Source organism: Lissotriton helveticus, chromosome 2_1 (genome assembly GCF_964261635.1).
Source record: "Lissotriton helveticus chromosome 2_1, aLisHel1.1, whole genome shotgun sequence".
Taxonomy (NCBI): Eukaryota; Metazoa; Chordata; class Amphibia; order Caudata; family Salamandridae; genus Lissotriton; species Lissotriton helveticus.
In genome coordinates, this window is record NC_136059.1 from 1,192,476,885 (window position 1) to 1,192,494,020 (window position 17,136).

The following is a 17,136-nucleotide window of genomic DNA, read 5'->3' on the forward strand; positions in this document are numbered from 1 at the left end:
GCTAGAAGGTTCCACGTATGGAAATGCTGAAGTATTCAAGTATGCCAGGAAATCTGCAACTGTCACTATTAGATTTCTAAGACTACTCCAGGAATTCTTTGCAGGTTCGAAAAAAAGACAAACTTATATAACTGAACAGAAATACCTTTTTTTTAAAAACATAATTGTATCAAATGAGGTCCAGGATAAGTGGCAACGGTCAGAAGTTCACAGTGTTATAACTAGGCATACATTTTCATGTGGAAATGCAAAGCAAATATGCAGTTTCAGATTACATTTTTTGTGGCTTCGACACAGCGGAACATATTTCACACTTGGAGAAATACCTTGTACACCCCCCCCAAAAAATTGACACAGTTCCATCAGCAATCCCACGGTGGAAATGCACCTTGTTTGCATTTCCATCGTGATAGGGTACCTGCAAATTGTTGGCAAATGTCCAAAAAGTGACACATTTTGGGGTGTTCACCTTTCCCAGGCGGAGACAATTGGGAATGTCGATAAGCCCACCCATCCATATGAGCACACCAGGTTAATGAGGCGAAAAATTCACCTTTAAATATTTTTGTAATCAGAAATGTGATTTTACCATTATACATGTTTAATGCACACTGAAACTGCACTTACAAGCGAAACAACTCACTAAGGCACTTTATTAGACTCAGATGGCATTTCCGTTAGGTTGGCATAATCTTGTGTAACTCTGGGTCACAAGAAAGACAATGGGGTAGCTGCGGTATAGCAATCGCACCTCGTAAAGCATATAGTTATAGGGTCTAGTAACGAAACGGACTACAGTGTGTGATAGTGCTCACATGTATCTACTCCCTGCTACTAGCAGACGTACATGGATCATAAACCAGAGGGTTTCCGATTTGTAAATTACAAACATTGACACCAAAGTATTTTTAATTAAGTCCTTTATAAAGTACTTTATTAAAAGTGCTTCGGTATCAAGGTTTATAATTTTGGCTCACACTGGATAAGCAACAACCATTGGCTTTGCCAATAGGTCTCGCCTTTGGTGCCTTATAAGTGTTTAGAGAGAGCTATTGGCTTTGTTAACGTTTTTAATATGATATGTGTTGCAAAGCATTGTGAATGTTGTGCAGCATGTTTAAAAGTAATAAGTTATCATTAAAAAAGTGTTATAACCATTTGTCACCTTATGTATGAGCTAGAAAACATTATATACAACTGAAGTATCCTAATAAAAAACAGAATTAACACCAAAAATGTGTTCTCATTTTTGTTTATGCAAGAAGGGGGCAGTGGGGGTAGGGGGCAGTGGAGGTGCAGGGAGGGAGGGGGTGCTTCTGGGAAGACACGTATTGCCTAAAACTAAAGCTTTGCCAAATGGGCGGGTAACCCAACTTCTAGGAAGATGAAATAAGAGGGTGAGAATAGAGTAAAAAGAGAAAAATAATAGATGTGTGACAGCAGGTTCCACAGTTACACTTGGTGAGTATTGGTTTTGGGTTTCACTAATCTAATGTAACTTTTTGTGACCGGAGACTTAGCAGTTGTCCAGTCTTCCACACAGAGCCATTGAAACAGAGGGACAGACTTAGCAATGTTGCTACCTCTTAACTGGGGCATCAAAAACATTTGTAAACATATAAGTTCCTTATGTAGAACCAAGCGCAATACCATATTATAACACTGGTCACAGGAAAAATGGCAGAGAAATTATAACGACTAGTGAGTAAATGCTATCAAATAATTGGGGTAGTTTCAAAGTCTCTGAAGTTTTCAGTAACTTTCATAAGTCTAGCGGTTCATTTAGTCCATGTCAATAAAATATCTCCTTTAACGATACAGCACTGGCTGGATATTAGGTTTAAAGTGCTTAATTTTCTTGTTTCATGCTGTAAGCTTTTATCCTTCGACGTCGCTACCCCGGTGCCTAAAGTGAGTATTCAACTGAAGTGCAACTGTATTGCAAGACTGGGACATCAGCGATAAATGACAGCACCAGAACAGGATACTGTTACTATTAACTGCCCCAGAATCCCCCCAAAAAACATTCCCCACTCTGACCAACGAGTGATCAGCCGGACCTTGATATCTGCTGAGCTCCCAGTCACCCTGTAGCATGCTGAACTCTCAGGCACCCAGATATCTTCTGAGCTCCCAAACACCCTGATATCTACTAGGCTCCCAAACATGCTGAGATGCTGAGCTCCCAGGAGCCCCTGGCATGTTTAGCTCCCAGACACCCTGAAACTCTCAGCTCCAAGACACCCTGACACTCTGATATCCCAGGCACCCTGTCATGCTGACACCCTGACATGTTCAGCTCCCAGACACCCTACCATGCTGAGCATCCAGACACCCTGATATCTGTGGAGCTGCCAGACACCCTGCTGTTTGCTAACAGAAAGAGTTCACACAAAGGCGTGGGTAAATTCAATAAAACTCTTTCCACCCCACGGCCCTTCGCTACATCACGCATAATTAACAGAATTGTTACAGGGTCATTCCTGGAAACTTTTAAAGAGCGGGCCTAATGTTTGTTCTGTACAGTACAGGAATTCATGTTATACAAATCTGTAATACTTGTTTTATGAACCCCAGAATAATGAAGGGTTGACAGGGCCTTGTTGGCCTCCGGTGATATATGCATTATGCACACATTTCTACAGCACGTGCATTAACCCTCCGAGCTATCGTTCGAGCTGTGGCTGACTTGTGTTCCCCTCTCATATCAGCGAGAACCTCTTCCATCGTGAATCTGCCTGCCGGAGCCCTTAGGAGTGACCCGGGGGTGGGGGCGACACGCAGGATGAAATGAGTGGACCCTGGCAGGTGGCCAAGCTCTAGCCGTGTACAACCCTGAAAACCCACCTTCTCTCCCCCCCGTTCCCCCTTCACGTCTGCACCCATGGGCTACCCTTCGGGCCGTCTGAGGAAGTGTCCCAAATGTAAACACCTATTACAAACTCTACAAATCTATCAACCTGCGAGGATTTCTAAAGCCCCCTCGGCGCAACTAGGGCGTCGCTGCGCTATACAATGATTCGTGTGAAACACGAACACGGACACACACCTAATCTATTGAAAGTTACAGACAGCATGCAATAAGATTCACAGCTGGAACATTTAACTTAAGAACACATTACGAAAATACAGTTCAATTAAATGAATTACACAAGCGTGTGACCAGAAGCAGGATAAGTGCAAAAACATAAACATCACTGTCTGAACTGGGAGGGCACACTGGAGTTACCCCCTTATCTGCTGTCCTGTTTTGGCACCAAGCGTGCACGCATTTCATCTAAGGCACGAATCATGGGGTATCCTCAATTCTAAAACAAGCGCGCACGGCAGCATGAGGAGGGGAGAGAGGAGGGGGCCTGCGCGATTCCCTTGCGGGGGCGAGCAGCAAGGCGCGATAATTGATAACATATGGCACCAGCTGCTCGCTCCCGCAGGGGAATCGCCAAACGTGCACGCGTTGCCATTGAAGGCAATGGAACGTGTGCACGTTTTTAGGCGAAAAAGGGAACCGATGGGTAAAGGTCTCTTTCCTAGGCAGCGCATGCGCGCTGCATAGGCGAGACCTAAAAATCTATACATTATGCTATTACACCATGTCAGGTACTTCGGGACAAATACAAAACAAACTATCAGGACTCGTGCATCTCTTTGAGGCACCTGTGTGTTTTTGGGGCTTTTTTTTTGTGGGAAACGTGTTTCTGTGACCCATAATGGATGTTAAAATACAGTGCTAAACGTCCGTTTTGCATTTTGCATAATGTGTCAGAAATTTCACTTAATTATGCAAAAGCAAATTAAGCAAAATTTCAAAAACTATGTATACAGGGTCCAAGAGCAGAACAAACTCTCTAGTTAAGTGCAATCTTTAAGAACTTTGTAAGAACATATAACAAACGAGTGTATGCCTTGCTAAGCATAACATCCTGGGAAGGGGAGGTGGGAACTGCGGAAACTGGGACTGAGGGAGAAGGAATAGGGATAACTGATGTACACCCTGTAAACCAATTCCTGGCCGCAAAGCTTAATCAACAGCATATTCTGAAAGGCAACATTTAGCTTATGACACACAGGGACAGTTTAATGTATACACAACACACTGGTAAGAGAAAAAACAAAGTACCTTAATTTGAGGGAATGATTTCTTGTTTCTTTCGCTGGAAGCTCCTGGAAGTCCACCATGTGATGGCCCTTCGCAGACGTACCGGAAACGAAAGCCCCTCTGTGAACATAGAGCAGGCATCAGAAATGTGCAATGTGACAAGGACTAAGAAGATGATGTCTCAAGTGTTCTGAGCTTCGAGGTATGGAAAGGGGTCATAGTATTAGCTAGTTTCTGATACATTTACTGAAAGCTTTATAGTACCACAACATCCCCAAATACCCTCTGGCCTTAAAAATACAACTTTTAAGGAATACTAACATTTTTGAGCACAAGGATAGCTTGCCCTATGGCTAAGGTCCTCTTGCCGATTTTCAAAAGCTTTTACAGCAGATCACTTTTATCAGTTTCAGCTTCTTAGAAGTCATGTTGCCCTCCTGTAACGGGGCAATGCAAAGCCTTAGCAGATCACGTAGCCGCACCACCTTACTAGTTTCTTTTCTTCACATCATCATCCAGCCTGTCCTGTATTTCTTTTTTTTTTTTTACAAACAATTGCCACGTTTTGCCAATCACTTTCCCCATCCCAAATAAACTCTGGTGTCTTAAATCTTCAAGAAATATGGTTATCAGTAATTTTCATCATTGAGTACTGATCTTGTTTCGGTTTACTTTCCATAACACTTCTCATTCATCAAATCTGGCTTCTACTTCTTTCTCCACTCCACCTGCTTCATCTCCTAATTCAAAACTACTAATTGCCACCATACGTCACTAAATTCTACCAAATCTACATCCTCATGTCACCACGGATGTCACTTAGGAGTATCTGAAAGGTGTCAATCAACTGGCTAGGGAAAAGCTCAAGGAAGTACAGTGAGGAACTCTCCTTTACATTATATCTAGCAAAAGTCGAAGGGTAAAAACCAAGGTGAAGCAAGGTCAAATGGTCCTAATATTTCACGGTAAATGAATAATGCAAAATGGAAAGAACTTGCTATTATCTTAAAAGTCTTATAAGGTCTAGTTTTTTAGAATGTATAGAGTGTTTTTATATTTTTAAAGATTTTAAAAATTCGAATACTGATGAAATTGATTTTTGTATAGAAGTAGCTAGGTGGAGTGTATAGAAGAAACTGTTAGATTTTAAAAGTCGTGTATTGTCCTGTTATTGATTGGTTTTGTTTAGTGTCCTGAATTTTATTCCATTTTTTTTGAAAGACTAAGGTCTAAATAAACAGAGTTCTTCTCCCTCTCTCACTTAGGAGTTGCCAGTGATACCAGCAGCTAACTTTAGGTTGGCCCCTTGGAGACACCAGGCACCACCCTTGCTACCTATGGTTTTGGGGTCATGAAGATAGAGACAAGAACAATGGGGGTCATAAAGGCATTTTGAAGTATGTAAGAGGTACTCTTGTGGTACTTTTTTATGTACTAATATGTGCTTTGTAAATTAGCCACAGAACTTCTAAAATGGAAACAAAATGGGAATATTCAGGATATATTCAAGGACAATTAGCACACACTGAACAAAAAGGGAGTCCTCTTTTTATTTTTACTAGTAGGAGTTGAGTGTTTTGGGCCAATTCACAAAGGTATGCAAAGGTACATAAAAGTACTCCTGTAGTACTACTTATAGTTCTCACAAATGGTTTTGTGAAATCGGCCCAATATTTACAATCTATTGTTTCTACCCTGTGGCCATCGCATTATCCATCAGCAGCAAATATAAGGCTGAGCTGTGTAGCCCCACCTAGCTTCTTGGAGAACATGCGTCCAAGCACCACACTCAATGTGCCTTTTCCTTTTAATCCCTCTGTGCTCAAACCCGCAGTCACCACTAGAATCACTGTCCTCTAGCACCAAAATGTCTAGATATAGCATATAAGTCAGTCTCCTTCATTTACCTCATTGATGCCATCTTTAAATCAACTCCTTATCCAATTTACCTTAGCACGAAACAAAACACAATCCACCAATTGCCACTATCCCTTTGTAAGTTGCCTTTAAAACGCCCTGGGTGCCACCCTGTTTCAATAGTGACTCACCTACATTACCCCTTCTCACCAACTCTCATGTGACACGCTTGCCACTGTATTTCCCTAAGCTACCAATCCCAAGCCCTGGAGGCCTCCCTCACTTCTATTACCCATCCAGCTACCAAGACCATTATTGTGGCCATGCATCACGTTACATTTGTGTATTATTTTTGCATTTAAATTAGTAGTAGAGTACTGTATAGATAATAATCACATTATTAGGGTGGAAGACTCTATTTCATTTTTATTTCCCACAAGTTAAAACATCTGTTTTTTGTAAACCAAATATCTAGATACACTGGGCCCTACTCACAAAGGGAATCATGCATTATTTTTATTTTCCTCCAAAGGGAAAACCGCAAAAGGGGGTTTCAGAATGCCTATAAACTCATAGGTCTGTGGGCATTCACAAACACCTAAGGAAAACCACGCTTTCTTCCACCCACTTCCCAAACTTTGTGTCAGACTTACTCCTATATAACTGTATGCAGTTGTAACATTAAGTGCCACAGAAGTGAATGGATTGCTTGCTCTTCTAAGTCATCTTTTGGAAATGCCTAGCAGCCGTAAAGTCTGTCATGAGCCTTCGTAAAACATTTGTCCACTGTTATCATCCAAATTCGGTTTCTACGATTTTGGTTCCCCCTGCAACGTGGATCGTGTTGTCCTGTAGAATATTTGCATTAAACACAAGTTGGGATTTATCAAAAACCATGAACAATTGGAAATTATTAGCTTGGTTAATGTGGAATGAGTAGGTGCAAAATACTACAATCCGATTAACACCAACACACAAACAGGTATTTGATAAAGTGGCACTACCTGTAACTTGATTATAACTGCCCTTCACAGGTGAATGGCTGGTATTTGGATTTAGATTACATAAGAAAGCTTACAAACACGTACTATCTGGTCATGCTAGATTGGGGGGACTCACAAGTTCAATCCGAATGCAATGGAGCGTGAGTCAGATACAGGGACCAGGTTAGACCTGTTGAAGAGTTACCTTCTCAAGTTCGGTTCAAACAGTTCAGTTTGCATTGGAGGACGCAGCAAGGAGGAGACTTTTGTTGCAAAGAGCACGTCAAGCGTCACAGACGGCAGCTGCTGCAGCTAGACGAGCCAGTCATCGCTGGAGCTTCCTGTTGGATGATTTTTACGGACAGTCGCTGTTAGTGTGAAGTGCAGATTTTGTGTTGCCAGTTGTTGGGGATGGTCACTGTAGGTGTGAACACGTCCCATTGTTGTCGTGAGGAACACAAACTTCAAGATATTCACCTTTTCTTCAGGAGGAGCTTTCACTTATGCCAGCCAAGGGTCCAAAACCAGGCACCTCTTGGGGACCAGGACTCACTTAAGTAGAGATCAAGAGCTGAGCTCAGGAAGATCCACACAGTGGTGGTCAGCTAATCAGTTGCAGAAAGGCCTCTGGAAGATTGCTTTGTCCCAGTAACTCACACAGGAAGTCAGCTAACTGACCCTTGGAGTCACTCTGGGTAGGCTAGGATCAAGAAAAGCAGATATAATCTTCCTTCTTCAGAAAGCAAGGCAGTCATTCCAGCAGCAGGATAGTGCTTCTTCTGAATCTTCCACAGGTCCAGGAGTGTTCTAATGGTAGGTACTGAAAGTCCGATTTTTATATCTGGTGCCAGCCTGTGTGTGGGGGGGGATTCCTTGAGCTATCCCCTAAATTGGTTCTGGTCAGTTCCTCCCCTCGGTTTGTATTCCAACTGCCTAGGGTGACAAAAGGAAGAGCAGGCCTGGTGCCAGATTTCTTTGGGTGTGCTGCAGGCAGGACCCATTGGAATGCAATCAGGGCAGTACACTGCTCCTCCCCAGTCATCCTGTCAGAAAAACCCTCTCCTCTCACACCTAGATCTTTTTTGTCTCCATGTCTGAAATGAATACACACATCCCAACAGCAGAGAAGTTCACAGTCATGTGACCCAGGACACTGGCAGAAAGGAACTGTTCGTTTGAACAAGGAAATGCTAACTTCCTAAAAATGCTGTTTTCAGAATAGTAATTTAAAATCAGAACTTTTCATTAAAGAGAATTTTAAATTACAGTTCTTTTGAGTGTAAACAGCATATCTCTATCTGCTTTCAAACTGAAGTTAGCGCTTATTGAATGTAATGAGTTAGCCAAGTGTTAGATTATGAGGGAGATAGGCCTTAAAACAGTGAAAAAAATTGTTAGGTGCTTTTTTACCACCAGGACATGTAAAACTAAAACCCACGTGGCCTACCTTTTAAATACCAGTCACCCCGCCCTGGGGGTATTTAGTGGCTACTTTAGGGGTGTCTTATAAGTTTTAGAAAGGAAGGGTTAGGCATGGCAAAAGGATTATGCAGACCTTAGGTAAAAATGGGAGTTTAAAACTGCACTGAAGGCTGCAGTGGTAGGCCTGAGTCATGTTTTATTGGTCTACTTTAACATATGGCACCAGGAGTGCTGCAGCACACAAGTAGCATTTAACTTACAGGCCCTGGATGCATGTAATACCGTTCACTAGGGAAATATATGTAAGCTAAAGATATGTGCCAATCAGGTATAGGAACATTTTACCATCTTTTAGGTAGAGAGCACAAGCACATTACCACTAGTTAGCAGAGAAAAACTGCACAGATTCTAAATGGCAACAAAAACGGGTATAGCATCAGAAGACAAAAATCTAGGTGTGACTCTACCGAAAGGGGACGGCCCAACAGCTGTCCATAGTGGTGACCGCCACACAGGGGGAATGAAGGCCACTGAGCAAACACTCACCTTTTTCCCCTCACAGAAAAAATATTTTTCCCAAAGGAGAAATTCTTCCCTTAGACCCTCAACAAAACTGGGGCGGGGGGGATCCATTCCCAATCCCATCCTGGTAGGGTGGGGACTCCAGCCACTGCCTGGAGTAAATACAGAATGTACAAGTTTGTGGGCATTCCGAAAGCGCCACAGAAAATAATGAATACTACAAAGCCCACTTCCTAACCCTTCAGTGGGATTTACAAGCTCAGAGTTCTCACTCGTGATGGAGATCCCTACACTCGTAAATTCCTATACTCCCTTTGAGAAACCCTGGCAGGGGTGAAAAGGTACATTTGGTCATAAACGTATTTACCTTCGTGAATAGGGTCCTTCACTTGTCCAGTAATCCAACAGTAGCGTTCTGCACCCTCTGAAGATTACAGGAGTGAAATTCACATTGTACCTGCCTGCCTTGTTCCTGAGCTTTAGACAATTGTATGCACTCGGTTTGCTGCATTTCTTTCAGGAGGATATAAAGATTAATGTATTTCTATATGACTCAGTTAATTACAACTAGTACGAGGGAGACTGGATAATATTCACATCAAATGTGTGTCTTCTCTGCTGCAGGACACACAAAAGTAAAAACAGAAAGCTACACTAAAAAGTGATAATTGCGTAAATATTTTGGGCTCTCTGCCCAAAGATTCTGCTGCACGTGTGACTTACATTTGTAATCAAATTCGAGTTTTCTCCTGGAAATCAGTAGTAAGACTTGGGTATTACAAGACTACATCACAGTAAATCTTTTGTCAATTGGGCCCTTAAAGAACTGATCAGAGGTAAGAAAAAAACAACAGGATACCTTGCAAGAACAACAGGTTTGCACGACAGAGTTGCTCACGGACATATTAAATATTTCAAATAATTATATTCAGAATTTATTTTCTTACCTGTTTTGGCTGTTCTGTGATTTCGATGTATGGTCCGTCTGCTGGGGTAAAAAACACAAAGATGCTGAATACATTTTTCAAATTGTGCAACACACATTTGGTCTTCATTGGCTGAAAAAAAAGGCAAACTTTTATAATCTGTTATGTTTTTAAGAATGAGACTGGCTGTTCAACCTGTGACGGGAAATGCTATTGGCCCTCATTGTGAATGTTGGCCGGCCTTACTGTCCATCAATGACCCATCTTGTTGGTACAGACCACCCAGCGAGTAAAATCCACCTTTCCCACATTTCTCAGACCGATTTTCAAAGAAGAGGATTTGAAGGACAGGAGAGAAGAAAAGGGGACTACCAAACCCCAAATCCATGCCCTCACCCTTAAGCTAGTAAGGTTGCAGGCGGATTTAGCATCAAAGAACATCAATTGAAAATGCAGGGCAGGAATATACTTCACACATTGAGCATGTATAAACCGGTATGAGAAAGGGAGCTTGCTGCATGAATTCTATGTCAGGACCAGAGACGAGGATTATGCATACTCTCTTCGCTTTTATTTCACAGCAGCCTTTTCCAAGAACATCACAAAACTACAATTCCCATGAAGCCTTGGGAATAGGAAACCAAGTCCAGAGCACAGCCAATCAGAGCTCCACATGCTGTCATATACATCACCAACATAGTCCCACAATCCTCTTTCTTTGCTGCTCGCAGCCGAGTTAAGTGCATTCTTTCCTTACCTCTGAGCTTGCTTTACCACTTGTTAAGGGGCTCTTGATTTGGGATTCGTGTACACTGAGATTGTTATTGTTTTGATTATTGTTCACTTATTTTGCCTACTCGGCTTTGTGCATATTCTCTCCTTGCAAAACTCTACAGAGTGAAGACAAGCTGATGTAGAGGATTTTTATTGTTGTACTTTGAATGAACTTTCTAATGTTCCTGACTGTTGCAGTCATCCATGACCCTTCCACTGTACTTCAACTGCAGGGCATAATCGAATTTATTTGTGGAAAGTGTCATTGTTGAAATGTTTCATATTGGTTTGAACATCTCCAGATGTCAATAGCATGGAAGATGTTGAAGGCTTCCTTAAAAAAAGCATAGTGCTTAGGTACTTAGGTAGTGATATGTATAATTCTGATATTCCAAGAGAATTGTTCCTTGTGACCCTGAACGATGATCTTGCGGTTTCTCTAATTTGTTATGAAAGTATTGTGTATAAGAAGAACCCCTAGGTTTTGGGGTGAGGCACAAAACTTCTCTGTTCTACTAGAGATTTTCTCCGATTCTATCCTGATTTTTTTGCCCATTTGGAAACTTGAATTATTTTCAGATTCAGACTATTTTATATAATTCTGCATTGGTGCTTTCATGACATTTGTTCTGTACTGCTTGATTTTGAGATTTTTGTAATAAAAAACCTTTAACCTTTCTCTGATTTAGAACTCGAATATTGAGTGGGCCCAGTTACTTACGAGTATTACTCTGCTAAATTGATGTCGGTGAGGGGTGACTTCGTGCAAGATCAAACGAGGGAAAACCACCTGAGGTCTAATTATGGGTGATCTGGATTGTGGGGTGTCCTGAAAATTGGGGTACGGTTCAGCTCCCACAACGGAAACCATTTCGGTAGTAGATATTTGCTATACTGTGCTGTAGCCTTGGTGGTGAACGCACTTGCCTTATCCACAAAACAACCCAGTAGCTTAACGCTGGCTGATTATAAACATATAATACATGAAATTCACTGTTTATAAGGAAAAGTAAAGACAGCCCGGGGTAATTGAAGACACTTGAAAGCCCAGCAAAGAGAAATAATTTAACACGGTGTATGCCAATCAATAAAAAACAAACTGTTCTAATTTGTCGGATGCCTAGGAAAAGGATTGACAAGCAAAATCACATTCTAAAGTGACTAATGTGACAAACTGCCAACACCATAAAGTTGAAATATATGTAAGCGACCCATGTGCTATATGACTCATTCAGGCTGGTCTGTCTTTTTCGCCAACAGAACTTTGCATTTGATCAAGGACTTGTATCTCTGCTTTTATCATTGAATGCTTATGCTTAAAAATCCCAACATGATAAAGAATCAACATCACAGGACTGGCTGAAGATGTCCGACAAGACAAGGGGCACAATGAAGAGTTCCCATCATAGTACATCACCATGGGCCCCCCACTGTACATTTCTCGGTGCACCACTAGTCCCTCCATGATGCACAATGACCCGTGCTTTTCATCTGTTCATCAGCCAATGATCCTACCAAAGCCCATCTCATGAACAACTCCGAGTGCTCCAATAAAGCACATCAGTCGCTTTATGCACTGCGTCTCACTGTGTGCTCTGCTGATGTACATCACCCTGTGCCACCTTTATGCACATCACTTTGTGCACCCTGTTATACAGGGTTATGTAAACTGTTGGTCCGTGCGTACTGAAACCAGAATGTTTGTTGGTGTCTATGCATGGGACGCCTTAATGTCTGCCGGGCTTTGTGAAAGTTGGTGGGTGAGGTGTATTGATCTTTGTGCATGTTCTATTTGTGCATGCGTGTGCTTAGGTGTGGTAGCACTACACAAAACCACGCCTTCTGGCTTTGTCAGTCTCTGTTACTATAATTATTTTTAGGCTAAATCAAATTAAAAGGTTAACGTGCGTAAAAAAGTGCATGTTACAGTCACACATTGTAGCCAACAGCAAATCATTACGATGTAGCCCATTTTAGAAAACAATTGATAATCCAATGTGCAGCATGGTCAGTGCAAAACAGCCATTGTGCAGGAACTACCTTTGGTGTCTTTATGGGAAGAAGGGGCTACAATAGAGTTAACTAGGTGCATGTGCATGACCAAGAAGAGCCAGATGCAGTCATTCTGATTCTGACAATCGATCACCTAGTTCCAGGGTATACAGCAGGCATCCTGGTAGCTCGAGATAGTGTCAGCAGCGGCGGCTCCTCCGCCATGGCAGAGGAACGTCGACCCTCTGCCGGCCAGCTGAGGGAAAGGAAAATAAAATGATAATAAAACAGTATTATTATCATTTTATTTTTTCCCTCTGGATGGAGCCGAGTCTTTGGGGCGGGACTATGCCATGACAGGCACGGATGGGGAGTGGAGGGCAGCATTGCAGTCAGTGCGCATGATTGTTTGGCCGGCCATCTTAGGATAGCCAAACTGTTATGCGCATGGACATCTCCCCAACCCGAGACGCAGGCGTAGGCTCCCAGTGGAGGAAAGCCCACTCCCAGCGCTTCTCTCAAACTGGCCAGCAGGAGAGAAGCGCTGGGATTGGTCATGGGGAGAGTGGGAGCCTCAGCATGTACACAAGTGGAAGAAGAAGAGCAGCAGAGCGGCGATCAGGGAGGAGCAGGTAAGATATTTTCATTTTGTCTTCCGTCCCCACCCTATACCCCTCCCCGCCCGCCACTCTGCTGCGAGACCAGCCGCTATTGAGAGTCACGCGGTGCCTTCCAAATATCCAGTGAAAACAATAAGTGTTCGATGGAAACTCCCAGACGATGAGAGGGCTGGAAGGAATTATAAGACTTCGTGGCGTGATGGAAGGTGGCGAGGGCCAGTCATCAGCATCTTTGAGGGCCGCTGAAGGCAATAACAATCGAAATATGTCAAAATTAGACGTGCACAAGTTCATTTGTATAGACAAGAATTCCCACTTAGATCAGCGTGATAAACAGGACATCTCTCCCTTTATAATGCCATTAAATGTGCTTCTCAATACACACATGGTGCACCAATGTACAACTCCGAGACGATTCAAATGTGCCAAACCAGCAATAGATAGGCCAAGTCTGTTTCCAAATCTCTAAAAACTAAAAGTAAAAGATAGTTGGGAAATCAACTAATGTCCATGGCTAATATTCACATGTTTACTCAAGAAATGTTACATTTTAAATCCTTACCACAAATGTAATAAAACTAACAGTCGACTGTAATGAAAATGAGGTTGAAAGCCCTTGAAACGACCTTTTCATCGCAGTTGATTAATCCCAATCCACAATGTATAATGCAGCCCGATCTCCTGAAATCTTTACATTTTCTAAAAATGTTATAGAGATGAGAACGCTAGGATAACTTATTCATACCTTTCTTAATAAAAACATGCAAAAACGATATTTTTCATGTAATACAAATTTGTCTTTACATATCAGTAGAGCACATGGCAATAGAGAACGGTATTCGTAAAATAACAATGGAAACACAAGGTCTTTCATCAAGCTGCATTCATTAACCTTACTAAAGGTAAGCTTGCACTAAACTCGGAAAGTCCCTAAAGTCCCACAATTTACCTATATAGGCCATCATTGTTATTCAAGGTTCCGCATGACAGAAATTCACTTCTTCTATTGACTAATGCACAGTATTTGAAACAATTGGATCGACAGTTACATTGAGATTATTTATTTTACTCATTTTTGTTTAGTTTGCAGGAGGCTATTTTAGAACGTGTGTGTCGTGGTTAGGGGTCAAAAAGGCTTTAGTCAGATTTTTATACAAAGGTGGGATTTTGATCTCTCTCAGTGTAGAGAATTGGTGAAACCAGCAGCAAATTTTTATCTTCCAAGATGATTTTTATGCTATTTGGAAACCATGAAAAGGAAGGCTTTCAATTGTATGAGTTGCCTACCTCTTGACTAGATCCAAAGGCATTCGGAGCCATCCCCAGTCAGCTATGATCTGGTCTGAACAGAATGACAGCTTTGAAAAGTGAAGCCTTGAAGGTTGTTGTAGGCAAAGTGTGGAGTTTACTGCAATTCCTTTGAGAAAGGTTGTATGTGATCTCGGAGAAAAATGATTTGTGTGATAAGTCCTCTTTTGCACTGTTTTACCTTTGTAAGTCCCAATGAACTCGACAAAAAGCAGATTATCCACACAATGGTCTTTTGTACGTCAAAGTAGAAACACTAAGCTCTCTTATGGTCAATGATAGATCCTCGCCTCCTCTTTCAAGGGGTGTGGTGGAGCAAAAATGTTGTCAGGGTAACTAATTGACAAGCATGAAACTGTGCTACCAACCGTGTCAGAAAGTCAGTCCAAGTCGACAGCACCAATTTGTCTGGGAAGAAAGTGGTGTAGGGAGGTTGCACAGAGAGCACAAGTGGTTCACTCATATGGCACATGGAAATGATGGCAGTAAGATGGCAGCTGTTGCAAACAACAGTGCATAGGCTGAAATGGCATGCTCTTGTGGAATGTCAATACACGATTTAGGTCCACTGAGGCATGACAAATTGTTTTAGAGGGAACATATGCATCAGTCCCATCAGAAAATGCATCACAACCAGCAATTTAAAGAGAGAGACAAACACTGAAAGGATGATAAGGCCAATAGGTGTCTCCATGGTGCATACAAAAAGGCCATGCTGGGCCAACAACAAAAGCAAACAAGAATCGAACAGGCAGTTTGGCTTGCAGAAGGTAACGAGGACGTACTCCACACAAGTCCACAAACGTTTCCCAACGCCCGGCAAGGATTTTGTGAACGGGAGTCTAGTTGAAAGAATGAGATCAACCACTTCAGGCAACAAAAGAATGTAACTGTTGCCACTCAATCTCGGGACATGGAGGTGTAGGTAGTGGAGATTCGAGGGAAGAACTCTTCCCTGTTACTAAGATAGCAGGATCTCCTGAAGGGGGAGATATATCAGATGATGAATGCCAAGCTCAGGAGATATGGGTAGCACACTCAGCTTGCCTAATCTGGTGCTATAAATATGAATTGGGCCTGGTCTGTTTGATCACAAATGGAATGAGTCTCTAATGAGATGTTTGAAGAAAACTCAAGTTCTCACAAGATTTGACACTGTGCATTCTTAACAGTTATGGGCAGATCGAACCAGGGCATGCACCATTGATAGAAGGTGCCTAAGACACCTTGGGATCTAGACGTCACTCATGGTCCATCAGCCAACTACTACTTAATTTGTCCGCTCTTGTTTTCATGGACATCACCAGGTGGTTTGCTACCAAAAATATCTTCTGCTGGTCCAACTACTGCCAGAGACGCGGTGCCTCTTTTTTAGCCAGCTGTTGAACATACTTTCTCTGAGAAAAGTATTGTTGCTTGTGCTATTCTACCAAGGATGAGTCAGGGATTCCTCGGATACACCAGTTTACCCCTGTTGGGACGACTATTTGGGATTTTTGGTAGCTCAGTTACAGCTCACATTGAGACTGTGGACTCTTGCTCCATACCCTAACACTTCAGTTCCCCACACAGCCCTCCTGCACCAGCACACACAAACAAATCTATCTTCTGACCAAGTGATAATGTCCAACAGCACATTTCATTTTACACACATTAATAGAATGGTTTACTGCACTCTCATTTTCACAACACAACACTAAAACAAACTAGTTGGCAAATCACCACACAAGTCAACCATTTCAAAAATGGACTGCTGTTCAAGGCACTGCCCCAGAGCCATGGCTCACTAACCAACAAACACTGCATACACAGAGATCCGCAGCAAGCTCAGACATATGTTTTATTCATCCAACTGATGCAATACCAGTCATCACTAAAACATTTGCCATTGATCCAACTTAATTGCATCAGTCAATGAAAAATCTCAGAAACAGGCGAAGAAAGCATCAAGAACTCTGTCAGTTCAATGATGATATACCATTGGCAGAATTGTACATTATGAATGCCTATAGCAGAACATAAATATGGAGGTGTTATGGGCAACAAAGGCAGTGGGTTTATACTCCATCATTCAATCGCTTGCTCAGCTGCCTCAGCGAGTCAATTTATCCCAGTGCTGAATTTGAGCCGGTAGTTTCCTGTGCTCAGCACCGGCACTTAATCGTCAACATCAGCTCTTTTCATGAGCAACAGTTAAGGACACATTCATTTATGGTAGGCACCGGGAGATTAAGTGTTTTGCCCAGAATCACAGGTTGTTGAGCCGACACCAAGACTCGAACCTGCCTCCCCAGCTCCGAGGTCGCCAGCTACGCCTCTCCCCACTTTCATGGCTAGTAGGTGGTTCTGTTGTAGGCAGCAGTAATAGGAGAAATGGGCTTGTTCAAGCTGCCTCCGGATGAGAGCCCCGGCATTTACATTTTTTACAAATGAACCACTGATCTATCCTCATGAACCTTAACTGCTTAGTTATAAATCAGCATGACTAGAAAACGGGGATAAAATGCATGTGATAGTTTTCTGTTGGCATTTCCTTTGACTCAAAGCACAACAGAAATTTATTTTACACTGATGCAATGATTCGTCCTCTGGTTAGAAGAGGCACATCTTAGGCTTGAATTCACAGAGCAACT

At 42.3% G+C, this 17,136-nt stretch overlaps 1 protein-coding gene across 2 annotated transcripts in view; it reads right to left on the reverse strand.

Moving 5' to 3' along the window:
- NFKB1 (nuclear factor kappa B subunit 1) overlaps window positions 1-17,136 on the reverse strand; it is a 316,199-nt gene that overhangs the window by 184,204 nt on the left and 114,859 nt on the right. The window contains exons 4-5 of one of the 2 annotated variants that reach the window (XM_078676072.1): window positions 9,831-9,871; window positions 4,121-4,219 (exon numbers count right to left, since the gene is read on the reverse strand). In XM_078676072.1, coding sequence (XP_078532198.1) covers window positions 4,121-4,219; window positions 9,831-9,871 — 140 coding nt within the window. The remainder of the gene's footprint in view (window positions 1-4,120; window positions 4,220-9,830; window positions 9,872-17,136) is intronic. The other variant, XM_078676073.1, reaches the window with a different exon arrangement.